General features: G+C 36.6%; 1 protein-coding gene across 8 annotated transcripts in view; it reads left to right on the top strand.

The window, feature by feature from the left end:
* MKLN1 (muskelin 1) overlaps positions 1-15,823 on the top strand; it is a 215,527-nt gene that overhangs the window by 183,115 nt on the left and 16,589 nt on the right. For all 8 annotated transcript variants that reach the window (XM_032642160.1, XM_032642153.1, XM_032642158.1 and 5 more), the window contains exons 14-17: positions 352-466; positions 1,917-2,056; positions 7,043-7,145; positions 15,040-15,094. In XM_032642160.1, the coding sequence (XP_032498051.1) occupies positions 352-466; positions 1,917-2,056; positions 7,043-7,145; positions 15,040-15,094 (413 nt within the window). The remainder of the gene's footprint in view (positions 1-351; positions 467-1,916; positions 2,057-7,042; positions 7,146-15,039; positions 15,095-15,823) is intronic.

The raw sequence follows: 15,823 nt of genomic DNA, 5'->3' as shown, positions 1-15,823 counted from the left end.
AGTAAGAATGAAAGAAGTCTATTGTGAGCTTTTTTATTGTGAATAGATAAATGTAATATCTCTTTCAGCTGTTGGTTTAAGCCTTCATATATGCTGATCCTGTTTCATAACACGAAGTAGTTTGTTCTTGAGAGAGATTTTTGATGGACATTAAAGAACTTCAGAACTCAGTTCTAACAAATTCAGATTATTTTATGAGGGTGACCAGAACTTTTAAGATTTGATGTGAACAAATTTATAATTTTTTGTTTGTAATTAGACATTGCGTTAATTTGCTTGCTACAATTGTATTAACATTATGTGTGCTGCTAGTTTTCTAAGATAGAATGCCTTAAAAGCAATGTCTTTCAGGTCTTGCGTCTATAAGAATGATCAAGCTGCAAAGGATAATCCAAGTAAAAGTCTTCAGGAGGAAGAACCATGTCCAAGATTTGCCCATCAGCTTGTATATGATGAGTTACACAAGGTATACTAACTACATTGACCTGTAAACTTTCTGTGATGTACAATTGGAAAAAATCTCAAAATATATGTTTCTGATTATTTTTAAGTAGATTTGAATAAAAATGACTGACATTTACTAGAATACGTAGCAGACATTTGATATCACCTTGTCCCTAAAATTCATTAAGAGAATAAACATTTTTGCATAGTCCACAGTTCCTGATACTTTTCTTATGAAAATGGTCAGTGGTTGCTGCTTCTTAGCTGCATAGATCTGATACATAGCATGGCCTATTGTTTCTGTCAATACAATATGAATATTAAAGTAGAAGATGTACAGTTTTCAGCACTTGTATACCTTTTTCCATGATATGAAAAGGTATATATAACTTCCTGATTTTAGATTTTCCCATTGTGTAAGAAGTCTTTTTATCTTTATTTTTCCTATCTATGATTGACATAATCTGTTCCATCAGCCTGTGAAAACAGTCCTGAATTCTGAAGTTTTAGTGTCCCTAAGTGTTCAGAGTGGTTTCTTTAGCTATTTCTCCCTTAAATTTTACATGTTTAATGATTGGGCTCAGATTACATAGTAAATTACTGACAGAACCTGAATTCTTTCTGTTTAGGCCATAGATGATTATTTAAATCCTCTATCATTTGAGAACTTTAGGTAAAAGATACCATGGGAGTAAATAAAAACCCTTTCTCTGGGAGTCTCCCAAATTAAAGGATAAGTGAATTTCCATCTATAGGACAGAAATAAATAATATCTCTGTTGTATAACACTACTGGTTATAAATGTTTTCAAAATTTTCAAGAACTGCTTTAACACTTTGAGTACAGAATATTACTAAAGCTGTAATTATAATAGTGAAATCATTGTAGTATTCCTTTTACATTTCTTATTTGATATTAATTGAATAATAGAAAAATATTTTAAAAGTTATTTCACAAATCATATATGCCATTTAAAAATATTCAGCATTAAGGCTAAAGCAAAAGTAAGATGCTAAAATTTTTAAAGTTTCTAGTTACTGTTGACCTTCAGTGATTCAACTTGTGTGTCAGTTTTTAAAATGCTACCATTTTTTATTACGATCAACACTTGGTTAACTTGATAATCCCCATTATTTGTTGCCCTAAGCAAACTCAGTATCTTAGAATAGCTTCTTACTATCATTGCTTTTGTTTTATGTCTTCCATTGTCAGTGTAACTGTGGTGATACAACTTATTTTAATAGAAAATGTAATTTAAGGAAGTAGTCACAGTACTTTAAAGTAAAATGGAAACTTGAAAAAAAGCAGAAGCAACCTTTAGTAGACATGTAATAATGTTTTAGTCTTTAGTAAAGCTAAAGAAGTTACTTGTTACACACTACTACCAAAATGAAGAAATTTTACTTTGACTTTCGTAGTTTCTTGAGTATGCATGCATTTTTTTAAAATCTGGTTTGTTTTATTTATTACAGGTTCATTATTTATTTGGTGGGAATCCAGGAAAATCTTGCTCCCCAAAGATGAGATTAGATGACTTCTGGTCACTGAAATTGTGTAGGCCTTCAAAAGATTACTTACTGAGGCATTGCAAGTACCTCATAAGAAAACACAGGTATAAAAATAAATCACTGAAAACTTTTGTTTAGCATTATCAGCTATTGTTGGTATTACCTAAGCTTTGGAGATGTGACTTTGTCTTTGGAAATTTAGTAACATGACGCTGTAAGTACTGTGAAGATCATGACTTTTGTAAATGCCCTGTTCTCCTTATTTTTGCTTTCTTCTTTCAAAGGATGGTACAAAGTGAAGATAGATCTTGATGCTAAAAATTATTAAAGGTAGAGCAAGGATATTTTGCAGCTGTTAATGGAAAAAGTTTCTATGAACGTGATGAACCTACCTTCAAGTAACTCAAGGCCTAACCACTACAGATTATATCAGTTCTAGATGATTGGCATGTGAAGATTATTGGCATGTGACTGACCTGTTGATAACTCTCTTAACAGTGAATGTGATGATATAGTTGAGTAAATAATCTCTTTATAATTTGATGTTTCAGAATACAACTTCAAATATGATTATAGCTTTACATCATTACTTTTGCCATTTAATTGCAAAATCAAGTAATCAAACATTTTCATATGTCTCCTCAGTCATGTTTGCTTTTTAGCCTTAGCAGGTGATAAGCTGAAAAATGTAGAAAAATACATCTATCCCTTTGGTTACTGGTAGTGTTAGATCGTAATAAAAATTTACAATTTGGAGGCAGAGAAGTTTAGCTTTTAATGATGATAATAGGTACCATTTATGAGCAATTTTGTGTGCTAGATCCTGCATATTATTCTCACAATAAGACAGTGGAGTAGGTACTGTTATTATTACTCTCTTATAAAAGAAGAAATGGAAGCGTTTTTAAGTGGGTTGTATAACTGACCTAAGGTTGTTCAGCTGTAAGTGACAGAGCCGGGCTTTGATGCTGTGTATTCTGACTCCAGAGTTACCACTTCACCACCACCACCACCCCGTACACATCGGTATATACACAGACATGCACACATGTGTGTTTATATGTTTAGTATATAATTACGTATTATATTTTATATAGAATATAAATAAATAAAAATCTCTGTGTAGGTGTAAGTTAGATTTGTGTTCCTTTATCATATCGTGTTTGCTTGTTATTTCTCTCTCTGCTTTCACAAGTTGTGCTTGAGAGATAAATTGATAACAAAAGCTAGTTGCTTCTGTTACTTTATTATTACTATGAATAATTAAAGAGTATTTCCTATAGAATCTATAGGAGAAAAGGTCTGAATCGTCACGTTGGCTGGATGGCAAGAGATAAATTCTGTCTTATTAACAAGATTTAAGCTTGAGGTACCTTCAGCTAATGTTTACGTTGCTAAAATATTATTCCTTGGTACTTAATGTTAAAGTTTGTTTTTAAAAGTTTAAAAAAACTTTAAACTTTGTTTTAAAAGGTTAAGACAAATAAGACAAATTTGGGGAAATCATGTTTTTTTTATTCCTACTTCAGATACAACAACTATAGTTAGAATGTTGAGTTGAGCTTTTAAAAAAAATTTCCTGACCAAAAGTCCACTAGAGATTAAAGAAGGTTGTCTAGTGCTGTATGTAAAGAATTCGAACTTACTTTATAAACACTTTCCTCTGGCTTTTTTTTTTTTTTTTTTTTTGGCGGTACGTGGGCCTCTCCCGTTGCGGAGCACAGGCTCCGGACACGCAAGCTCAGCGGCCATGGCTCACGGGCCCAGCCGCTCCGCGGCATGTGGGATCCTCCCAGACTGGGGCACGAACCCGTGTTCCCTGCATTGGCAGGCGGACTCCCAACCACTGCGCCACCAGGGAAGCCCTTTCCTCTGGCTTTTAATTAGAAAAGTAATCCATGGTTAATAAAGAAAAAAAAGTCCTCTCTCCCCACCACAAAGAATTGAATCATCCCTCATCCCACCATTCAAAAATAATATTTTGGTTTGTATCCCTTGAATTTTATGTGCACAAATAGAATTTTTGTTTGTTTAAAAAATAAGGATCATCTTGCTTTGATGTCTTTTAATGAGTGATGTATTATAAACATCTTATTACCATGTTAAAAAAACAAATCATAATTATAATGGCTACATAGTGTTCTATTCTGTGTAATTTACTTAACTAGTCTCCTTATGTTGAATATTTAGCTTATTTCCAACTTATTTGCAATTATAAATAACACTGTAGTTAATGTTATTATATACTTCCATATGCACCCCTATCAAAATTTCTGTAGGATAACGATAGACTTGATGAATTATACGTTGCCCTCCAGAAAGTTAATTTTCATTCCTTCTGGAAGTAAGTAGAATTATTCATTTTCCCACAACCAACCTATCCTAAGAAGTATTATTTTTGATCTTTGGCAGTCATTTTTCTCTTCTAAAAATCTGTCAGTGGACAGGTGAAATGACAATTTATGGGAATCTGAAATTTATATATATTATATATATATATTATGGCATGTTTTAAGTTTCAAGTACAAAACATCATTAGTGACTTGTGCTAGTAAAGGCACAAAGTGAAAAATGAAAGTGGATAAGGAAAATAATCAGTAACAAATTATTTAAATAATCAGTAACAAATTATTTAAAATTTTAATTACATTATGAAAGACTAGCAAATCTTGTGAGTGTGAGAATGATTCATGAAATAAAGTGACTGAAGTTGAAAGGTAGCAAGTTTCAACCTTGCTTCAAGGTAGCAAATAAAAGTAGCCTTTGAAATTTGCTACTATTTAGTTAAAATATAAATTTTAAAGTATAAATTTTAGTTAAAATATAAATTTGAAGGGAGAGAAGTATATTGAATGCCAAGAAAGTGTCTTTGTTCTTAATGGTGCCACATAATACAGAAAATAAAATGCCACTGTTTTTTTGTATAGCATTCAAGTTTCCAAATATATTGATGACTTGGGGGTGGAAAGGGGCAAAAGAAAAAAATTTAAATATGATTAGTTCCTTGTTCCTTTAGGTAGAGGGCAGAATTGTTGGCTGAAATATAATTCTAGACTGCAGACACAAGTCCGGTAATAAGTTTTTGTGGGCTAACAAAAAAGCTTAAAAAAGGAAAGAGAGAACACACCTTCCAGGAAAATGGATCCCTTTGCTGGATTTATTTAATAGTACAGTAGGTGTGTGTTGGTTAAGTTATCAGGTTACAAGGATAAAGACATACTTAGGATATCTCACTGAAAAAGAATTTATTTTGAGAAAATCCAGAGAATTAAGGTGCTTCCTCAGCACTTGAACAGTGAGGCCCAGTGGAGAATTGTTTAGGATACTGAGACAATTCTAATAGCTAGAAGCTACTGAGGTAGCTTTCCTTGTAACTGAGCCTCTCTCTTTCTGCTTCTTTCTGTCTGCTTTTCCTGTTCTACTTCCTAACCCTGCTTTCTCTTATGGCTTCGGTAGGTGGCTAGGTAGCTAGGTAGTAGGAAGGGAGAGAAGGATAGGAAGAGAAGGAATCTGTCATCTCATATCTTCTGCTTATTGCCTTCTGTGTTTTGTATGTTTTTTGTGTCCTTGTGTATCTCACATTCAGATTCTCTAAGAGAGTATCTTCTTACAGAAAGTTCCCTAGAGAGAGTATCCCTATTGGAAAGAATTCTGCCAGGCCACTTTAAAAATTGCTCATCAAGCTCAAGATGATTGCTTTTGGCTCAGGTGCCAAAACTCTGGTCTAATTCACTGTGGACAAGATGGTAGAGTAACATGGACCTAAGACTCATCTGAGGGTTGTAAGGCTGGCTGACAATCAGGGTACTATCTGGTACAAGAAAACTAATATTTTGCCAGTCTTTGCCCCTCCAGGTACCCTATCACTGAGATTAGCTCTAAAGACAGGAAATTATTGATGCCATCAGCTGAACACAGTTGTGAAAGGCTCTTCACTGTTTTCCTTTCCCAAATGAAATTAAATGTCGTCTTTCTGTATAATATTTTGAAAAGCATACCAGTTTATTAGAAATAAATACATATCTAATTATGCTATTAAAAAAGGAATTATCATTATTTAAATAGATATATAGTCCCAAGCAGGCTTTTTTAATTTAAGAAAATCCTTTGTTTCCTTTCAGCTTTGGAATCAGAGACACTTGAGTTTAATTCTACTTCTGCCACTTACTAGGTCTTAGCTTGGCCAAGTTCATTTACCAGGCTCAGTTCCTCATCTGTTTTTTTTTTTTAAATGATGATAAACTTCTCATCATAGAGTTATGGGAGGATACATGAAATGATATATGTAAGATACTTGATACAGTGTCTAGCACAAAACAAACGATTGATAAATGATTGCTACAGTTTTTGTTATTACTGAGACATGGAAATAGTCTCATTAAAAATATCTAATCAGTGTTAATGATACTCATTAAAAGAAACTATACTCAGACTTCCCTGGTGGTGCAGTGGTTGAGAGTCCGCCTGCTGATGCAGGGGACACGGGTTCGTGCCCTGGTCCGGGAAGATCCCACATGCCGTGGAGCGGCTGGGCCCGTGAGCCATGGCCGCTGGGCCTGCGCATCCGGAGCCTGTGCTCCGCAGCAGGAGAGGCCACAACAGTGAGAGGCCCGTGTATGGCAAAAAAAAAAAAAAAGGAAACTATACTCATTTCACTTTCTGAAGTATCTGTTAAACACCTCCAGTGGAGAGTATATGACACAAATCTAGGAAATTATTTTTATTTTATCTCTACTTGTTTTTTTAGGAAACATATTTGGCTATTTTGCACTTTTGTTATATAAAATATTTGACATATTCACTATGTTTTGTAGTTGATTTAATCTTAGCTTATAGTTTTAAGAGGAGGGTTGGAAATGCTCTTTTCCAGTCTCTAGCACCACAGCCTGACATTACCATTACATCTCCAGGGACTCCACATGTATGCTATTTATATATGTGTAAGTATTCTTACTTCTGGATTCTTAAGCACAGGATTTTTAGATATCCACAGTATCTTCTCAGATACAGAGTATTCCACTCTGGGTTTAAAAGACATTTCTGATGTTTTTTCATAACTCTAGACAATTATTCTTGTTTATATTTTCTAGGTTTGAAGAGAAGGCCCAAATGGATCCCCTTAGTGCTCTGAAATATCTACAAAATGATCTTTATATAACTGTGGATCATTCAGACCCAGAAGAGACAAAAGAGGTAAAGGTGGCAATAAACTTCAGAAATTGAACGTTTGAAAAATTGTCTTTCTAACTTATATTTGTTGACTTTGTTCTTGGATGTTTAAAGGAAAGTGAGGAAAATATGATGACACTAAAAATCTTAAAAATGGTACAGAGCAGATGAAATAAAAATTGAGTAGACATATTTTCATGTGGTAATCTAAGATTCAAGTCACACAAAAACCTGTGATCCACTCAGAAAAGGCTTCTCAGGTATAAAGTTTTAAGTAGTCATTAGATTTTGTACTGGAAAGGAAATAGAAAAATTTTACTTCTGCCATAGTTCCATACTTCCTTTACTTAAGGGTTACATAAAGTTCAGTATAAACTTTTTCTACTGATACTCGAAAATTCCCCTAAAAGAAGAAAGAAAACTCTCCTTTATTGTAAGGAGAAAGTGAAGAGAGGTTGGTGGGAGTAGAATCTTTGCTGGCTTGATATTTAGTTATATGAATGTTGTAGCAGTACAGTTTTACCATAGGCTACTAACTTCGTTCATCAGTAGCCCCTAAGCTTGGGAACTTAGTAACAGATCATTACTTTTCAGTTTTTGTGGTACATAACATGGGATGGAAGCAGCTGTTTCTAAGATTTAATATTCTTAGGGCATATTTGCATATCCACAGTGTGTGAATATACCTGCAACGAGTTTCATGGTCTTACAACCTCTCTTCCAACTTCTAAGATTCCTTTTGTCACTTCTTCCTTTTGCTAACTATTCTTGTTCATAGTTCATCTAGCAACATCTGAACTGCAATCCATTTTACCTTCCATTCTCAGAATTGGTGATTATATGTAGTTCTGTTCCTTACATCTATTTCCCTGTTAGCTGTTGCTGTGCTTTGGCTTTGTAATAGCAACATCAAGCAGTGTTTTCCTCTGTTCAGCATTGACACAGGTATCAGACTGAATGACTTTCAGGTACCAGGTTCATTGTACTTGCAAGCAGAAGAGCCTGCATGTCCTTGGCACCAAAACAAAGAAATACTCTTTCATAGTTGCCTACTGTGAAAATAAGCCCTAGTTCTCTCACTCAGTATTGGTTACAACCCTTCAGTAGGTGGAGAATCAGCAGAACACATTTTAAAACCCCCTGAAAAAGGACAGTTAATTGTCTTTTCTTGAGTCTTCAGTCAATTCATGATACTATTTGAAATAGGGAGAACTGTCACGATTTTGCCAAGTAGCAGAATATATTTGGTTTAATCTGTTATGGCTTATAAACTGAACATAGTTGTGAAGAGTCTGTTAATGTTCATTTTGTTAGGCCATGCATTTGAGAGTTATAAATGGATTTTCTTGTGTTTTCACCATAGTCTGTCTAAAATGGCTGTAATCCGGAACATTCATTTTTCTTTTATTTTTTAAAACCAAACCAAAACAAAATATTTCAAAGTAAATAATTTCAGCTGTGTGAGTTGCAAGTAGGCCAAAGAAAACAGACAGTTTGCTCTTAAAGCTAAGCTAGTAGGAAAGTCCAGGACAGGGAGGTATCTCAAGTTCAAACAGTCATTTTAAGAATTTTGGGGCTTCCCTGGTGGCGCAGTGGTTGAGAGTCCGCCTGCCGATGTAGGGGATACGGGTTCGTGCCCTGGTCCGGGAAGATCCCACATGCCGCGGAGCGGCTGGGCCCGTCAGCCATGGCTGCTGAGCCTGTGCGTCCGGAGCCTGTGCTCCGCAGCGGGAGAGGCCACAACAGTGGGAGGCCCGCGTACCGCAAAAAAAAAAAAAAAAAAAAAAAAAAAAAAAGAATTTTGGTAGTGGGTTTCTCTTTTCCTGAAGAGTATCAGATTGTGATTTTGTATGCCACAGACTTCCACTCCATTTCTGAAAAGCTGTATCTATCAAGAGTTGTTTAACCCTAGTAGAAGTTAGTAAAAATGATGTTATTCATGTGTATGTCAGCATAAGAATCACTTTAAAAGCTTTTTCAGAACAATACCCTCACCCTAAGAGTCTCCTCTGTCTGCTCTTTTACAATGGAAAACTGAAAACACACCTAAAAAATTGAGAATTAGTGGTCTGTAAGGTTATTCTTTTGTTTAAAAACGTGTGAACAGATTTCGTTTGGGGAAAGAAATCCCTTGGGGACAGCTCCAGTGTATATATATTAGTACTTACAGTATCTGTTAGTGAGGCATATAGATCTTCGCTTTTCATTGTAAGAAATCATTCCCCTTTTTGAGAAAGGCCTTACTGCTCTTCATTTTCTGTAGTAGCTTGGTTTTGTTCTCTATGTACGTTTTACAAATTTTTCATTATATTAAATGATTTTATCAGCAACCAGAAGTGGTTTTTAGATTTTTCTCCCCCTTTTTTGGGTCATCATTGTGTCTTTTAGTTGCAAAATGCTGGTGGACTATCAACTAATAATGGTTCTTTGCTTTCTTCCAGTCTCCAGAGCATGGGTTCTAAATTGGTGATGAGCTTATAATAAAGCTTATGAACATTGTATTTTTTTCTAGAAAAGGTCCAAGAAAAGGATGCTTAAATTGATTCTACCATTTTCAGAGAGGATTCTATAATAGAGAAGGAACAAGAGAAACAAGTTTTCACCCAGTATTGCACACTTTGTATTAACTGTCTTTCTACTGAGCTTCCAAAGTACTGATGTCATTTATTTAATATATTGTGTAGAGTTCCTACAATATGCCAGGCATTCTTCTAGGTACAATAGATATACCAGTGAACCAAACAAGATACTTGCCCAGGAGGTACTTACATACTAGTGGGGGGGAACAATAAACATATTAAATAAATTATACCGTGCATTAGAATTTGATAAGTATTATAGGAAAGTTAAAAAGAGATTAAAAATATAAGGGGACTTCCCTGGTCGCGCAGTGGTTAAGAATCTGCCTGCCCATGCAGGGGTCCTGGGTTCAAGCCCTAGTTCGGGAAGATCCCACATGCCACGGAGCAACTAAGCGTGTGCACCACAACTACTGAGCCTGCGCTCTAGAGCCCACGAGCCACAACTACTGAAGCCCTCGAGCCACAACTATGGAAGCCTGCATGCCTAGAGCCCGTGCTCTGCCACAAGAGAAGCCACCGCAATGAGAAGCCTGCACACCGCAACGAAGAGTAGCCCCCGCTTGCCGCAACTAGGGAAAGCCCGCGCGCAGCAACAAAGACCCAACGCAGCCAAAAATAAATAAAATCTATGTTTAAAAAATATATATATATACATATATATATATAAGGGGTAAGAATTGGGCAGTTGCAGTATTAAATAATCATAATAGACCTCATTTGGAAATCAGATTTGCACAAGGACTTGAAGAATATGAGGGAGTGATCTAAGTAGATAATTTGGGGAAGATAATTCCTAGCAAAGGGAGGGCTAGAACAGAGATCCCTGGGATGGAGAGTATTTGGCTTTGTTTAGAACAGCAAGGAGACACTCGTGGCTGAAGTAGAGGTAAGGAGAGTGAAAGCAGTCAGAGATGAGGTCCAAGAGGTAAGAGCAGGGATTGGCAGAACAGGTTATGAATGACTTCATAAGTCATTATTAGGACTTTGGCTCTTACTCTGAATAGGGAGCTGGTTCAGGGTATTGTCCATGCAGAGGAGTGATATCATCTGCTTTATGTTTTAATTAGGTCACTCTGACTACTGTATTGAGAATAGACTAAAAGGGAACAAGGATGGAGGCAAAGAGAATATGAGGGAGGTGTAGAAATCTAAGCAAGGGGGATTGTTGCTCAGAGCAAAGTAGTAGCAATAGAAATGGTGAGAAGTAAAATAGATCAGATTCTCTCTCCCTCCCTCCCTCCCTCTCTCTCTCTATATATGTATATATTTATATACATGTATGTATGTATGTATATACTTTTTTGGCTGCATTGGGTCTTCGTTGCTGCACGCGGGCTTGCTCTAGTTGCAGCGAGCGGGGTTTACTCTTCGTTGCGGTGCGCGGGCTTCTCATTGGGTGGCTTCTCTTGCTGCGGAGCATGGGCTCTAGGCACACAGGCTTCAGTAGTTGCAGTGCGGGAACTCGGTAGTTGTGGCATGCGGGCTCTAGAGTGCAGGCTCAGTAGTTGCGGCGCACGGGCTTTTAGTTGCTCTGCGGCATGTGGAATCTTCCTGGACCAGGGATGGAACCCATGTCCCCTGCATTGACAGGCAGATTCTTAACCACTCCGCCACCAGGGAAGTCCCCTCAGTATATTTTAAAGGTAGAACCAACGGAATTTTATGATTGGATGTAGGGTTTGAAGGAAATGACTCCAAAGTTTTGAGCCTGAAAAGCTAGAAGGATGGAGTTACTGTCAACTGAAATGAGAAGGTGGAGCCTCCTGACTGGAATCAGGAGTTTAATTTTGCATATGTTCAGTTTGAGTTGCCTGTGAAACAGCCAGCTTGAGATGTTGAAGTGATAGTTGGATGTTCAAGTCTGAAGCTGGGGGGAGAGGACTGACTTTATTCAGATTGTGTACTATTACTCAGTACCTGTTAAAACTCTAGGCCAGTACATAGCAGTGCCACTTATTTAATTGGATGGTTCTCATAAAGGGCATCTGTGAAAAACATACAGCTAGTACCATAGTTAACTGTAAAACATTAAACCCTTTCCCCTAAGATTATGACAAGGAAAGGTTGTTTGCTTCAACACCTCTGTTCAGTATTGTGCCAGAAGTCCTAGCTAGTACGATATGGTAAGAAAAAGAAATAAACAGCATATAGATTTGAAAGGAGGAAGTAAAATTGTTTGCATTTTTAGATGACAAATTAAAGAATACCTAAATAGATGGAGAAATAAATCACATTTGTGGTTTGAAAGACTAAAAAGTGTTGAGATGCCCATTCTCCCCAAATCGGTTTATAATTTAATGCAGTTCCTGTCAATATTCCAGTCAGTTTGGGTTTCTTTGTTGTTGAGGAGCTAGACAAACTTATTCTAAAATTTAGTCAAAATGCAAAGGCTCTGGACTAGCTAAAACAATCTTGAAAAAAGAAAAAGTTGGAGGTCTCATACTTACTACCTGATTTCAGGACTCTGTATAGAGCCATAGTAATCAAGGTGGTGTGGTACTGGCTTAAGGATAGACAAATAGATCAATAGAACAGAATAGAGGTCAGAAACAGACTCATATATATGCAGTCAGTTTATTTTTTTGACCAGAGCACCAAGTCCAATAAGGAAAAGAAAGGTTTTTTTAAACAAATAGTGCTAAATAACTGGATATCTCAACCCCTATTTCACTCTTTTTTTTTTTTTTTTGCGGTACGTGGGCCTCTCACTGTTGTGGCCTCTCCCATTGCGGAAGCACAGGCTCCGGACGCACAGGCTCAGCGGCCATGGCTCACGGGCCTAGCCGCTATGTGGCATGTGGGATCTTCCCGGACTGGGGCACGAACCCATGTCCCCTGCAACGGCAGGTGGACTCTCAACCACTGTGCCGCCAGGGAAGCCCGTCGACCCCTATTTCACTCTTAACACAAAAATTAAGATGGATTATGGATTTAAGTATAAAACCCAAAACAATGAACCTTTAAGAAGAAAACAGATTATCTTCACAACTTTGGGATAAGCAAAGCTTTCTTGGACATGACACAAAAGGCACTAATCATAAAAGAAAAAGTTGACAAATTGGACTTCAACAAAATTTAAATTTCTACTCATTAAAAGACATTATCAAAAAGAAATAGATGAGGGAATTCCTTGATGGTCCAGTGATTGGGACTTCACGGTTTCACGGCAGAGGGCCTGGGTTCGATACCTGGTCAGGGAACTAAGATCCCACAGGCCACACCATGCGGCCAAAAATTAAAAATAAAAATAGACAAGCCTCAGACCAAATAACATCTGCAGTAGATATGTCTGACAGAGGACTGATACCCGGAATATATGAAGAAGTTTCATATATTTTTAGCTCTTCCTTTTATCCCTTTTTCCTAACTAATTTGTCCAGTTTCTTACATTCAAAGGATGATTAATCAGGTGACTGATACCTGAAATTTTAAAGGCGACAAGTACAAGTGTGAAATACGTCCTGAAGAATCAGTGGTATGAACTGCTCAAGTCTTGCAAAGTGCCAAGTAAACTCCACTGAGATTCAACTCATTTGTATACTTTTATTCCTTCCTTTAACTGACCTGTTTTCCAGCATCCTCATTCAAGATAAATATGAATAGTTCTCCTAAAGTTTTATTTCTGTACCAATTTGTTAAAGTACAAGTGATGCAATAGTTTTATCTTATTTTGTCATTGTTCAGTTGCATTGTCTGATTTAAACTAACTCTGGCTAGCCTGGGAATCTAATCAACACTTACAACATTTTTTCAATGTAAAAAAGACCTTTGAGCCTTTATAATTATATAACAATACAATTATATATAACCATGGAATACCAATCTAAGTTGTAATTTAGGGATGGCTTATGCATAATAACCATGCTTTTTTTCTCAGTTTGATTTACACAGAGACATCAGGTGTTTTACAGTAGCATGCATTTATTTTTGAAGTAAGAATTCATATTTACTAATATACAGGGCATCAGTCTCTCTATGTGTGGTAGATTCCCAAATGAGTAATTTTTCTTTTTGTTAAGGAAGAAGGGGTAGTGGTAGATAGGTGAATTCTTCTCCACCTTGAAGGGTGGTGCTACTTCTACATCATACGTTCTTTTTTTTTAATGTCGGTTCATTGGTTTGTTTGTTTATTTTTGGCTGTGTTGGGTCTTTGTTTCTGTGCGAGGGCTTTCTCCAGTTGCGGCAAGCGGGAGCCACTCTTCATTGCGGTGCATGGGCCTCTCACTATTGTGGCCTCTCTTGTTGCAGAGCACAGGCTCCAGACGTGCAGGCTCAGTAGTTGTGGCTCATGGGCCTAGTTGCTCCGTGGCATGTGGGATCTTCCCAGACCAGGGCTCGAACCTGTGTCCCCTGCATTAGCAGCAGATTCTCAACCACTGTGCCACCAGGGAAGCCCCTAATTTTCTTTTTCTTTAATCGAAGTATAGTTGATTTACAATATTATATTAGTTTCAGGTGTGTAAAATAGTGATTCAATACTTTTATAGATTATATCCCATTTAAAGTTATTATAAAATACTGGCTATATTCCCTGTGCAGTACATTGTATCTTTGTAGCTTATTTATTTTATACATAGTAGTTTGTACCTCTTATCTCTGTCCTGCCCCTACCCCTTTCCATCTTCCCATTGGTAACCAGTAGTTTGTTCTATCTGTGAGTCTTTCTGTTTTGTTTTATTCATTCATTTATTCTTTAGGTTCCACGTATAAGTGGTAACATCTGGTATTTGTCTTTCTCTGTCTGACTTATTTCACTTAGCATAATACCCTCTAGGTCCATCCATGTTGTTGCAAATGGCATTATTTCATTCTTTTTTATGGCTGAGTAGTGTTCCATTGTATATATATACCACATCTTCTTTATCCATTCATCTGTTGATGGACAGTTAGGTTGCTTCCATATCAGGCTATTGTAAATAATGCTGCTGTGAACATTGGAGTGCATGTATCTTTTCAAATTAGTGTTTTCATTTTCTTTGGATGTATACTCAAGAGTGGAATTGCTGGATCATATGGTAGTGAGTAATACTTTATATTTCAGTTGACCTATTGTTCCTTAATAAATACATACTTTAATATGTTTTTAAAATAAAATAATTCCAGGACTGGTCTAGTATTTTGGAAAATGATAATAGCAGTCCACTAGAAAAGTCAGCATGTTGTTTAATCTAAATACGGTGTTCTTCTTGCCACTTTTTGGTGAATAGACTTATGCAACACATGCGGAGACATCCAGTGGCTAATGAATGGTCGAAATTATAGGAGTTTTTTCTCCAATGTGCTTACCTAGCTAATTTGCTTTTTTCTCTCCCCACCTCCCCCCCCCCCCCCCACAGTTTCAGCTCCTGGCTTCAGCTCTGTTTAAATCTGGTTCAGATTTCACAGCTCTAGGTAAGTATTCCAATGTAATTTATCTGGCCATATGCCCTTGAATTTGGGAGGTTGGACTTTTATTTCTTTTAAATGAAACATCAGATGAGATGTCATCCAAACAAATGAAGCAGGTTTCAAGGTAGCATGCAAAATTTCTAATAACCTGCTAGAAGGTTATTTTCCAGGTATAAGTCCCCAGTTCATGGATCAGTTTGCAGTTCCTATTACACCAATTGCTGGGTTATTATGCAAACAGATGGCAATAGAAGCCTGATCAAAATAAATTAATTTGTATAACGTTGTTTTGGAATGCAGACTGTATTACTGATATACTTACCATGAGTTAACACTTGCTGGTTGAATGGTTTTCCTGTTTGTTCTTTGTGAAATTGTGTGGTGTCAACAGAATGGTGATGGAGTGGGCAATGAAATAAATGTTTGGGAGCAGAAGAACGAATTACCTCTTTCCTGAAAGTGGATATTTTTGTATGTTGGTATCTTAATTGTTCCAAGTGTTTCTCAAGCATCCCAGATATGGGCATCAGTTTTCACTTAGTAGTACTCTCATTTAGTATTAATGAATTATTAAAGTAGTTAAACTAGATTGTAGTAAAGTGGGGAGTCTAGAAGTTCCAGAATCCAGAGCTTTAGTCAGATGAATTTTCAAGGATCTTTTAGTTAGGATAAGTCATTATAGCTTCAGTTTTTCAACAAGATAGTAGCCTTTTGTAGTATGGGAATTTCCAA

This window comes from Phocoena sinus, chromosome 9, assembly GCF_008692025.1.
Source record: "Phocoena sinus isolate mPhoSin1 chromosome 9, mPhoSin1.pri, whole genome shotgun sequence".
Classification (NCBI taxonomy): Eukaryota; Metazoa; Chordata; class Mammalia; order Artiodactyla; family Phocoenidae; genus Phocoena; species Phocoena sinus.
This window is presented reverse-complemented; position numbering and strand designations above follow the sequence as displayed.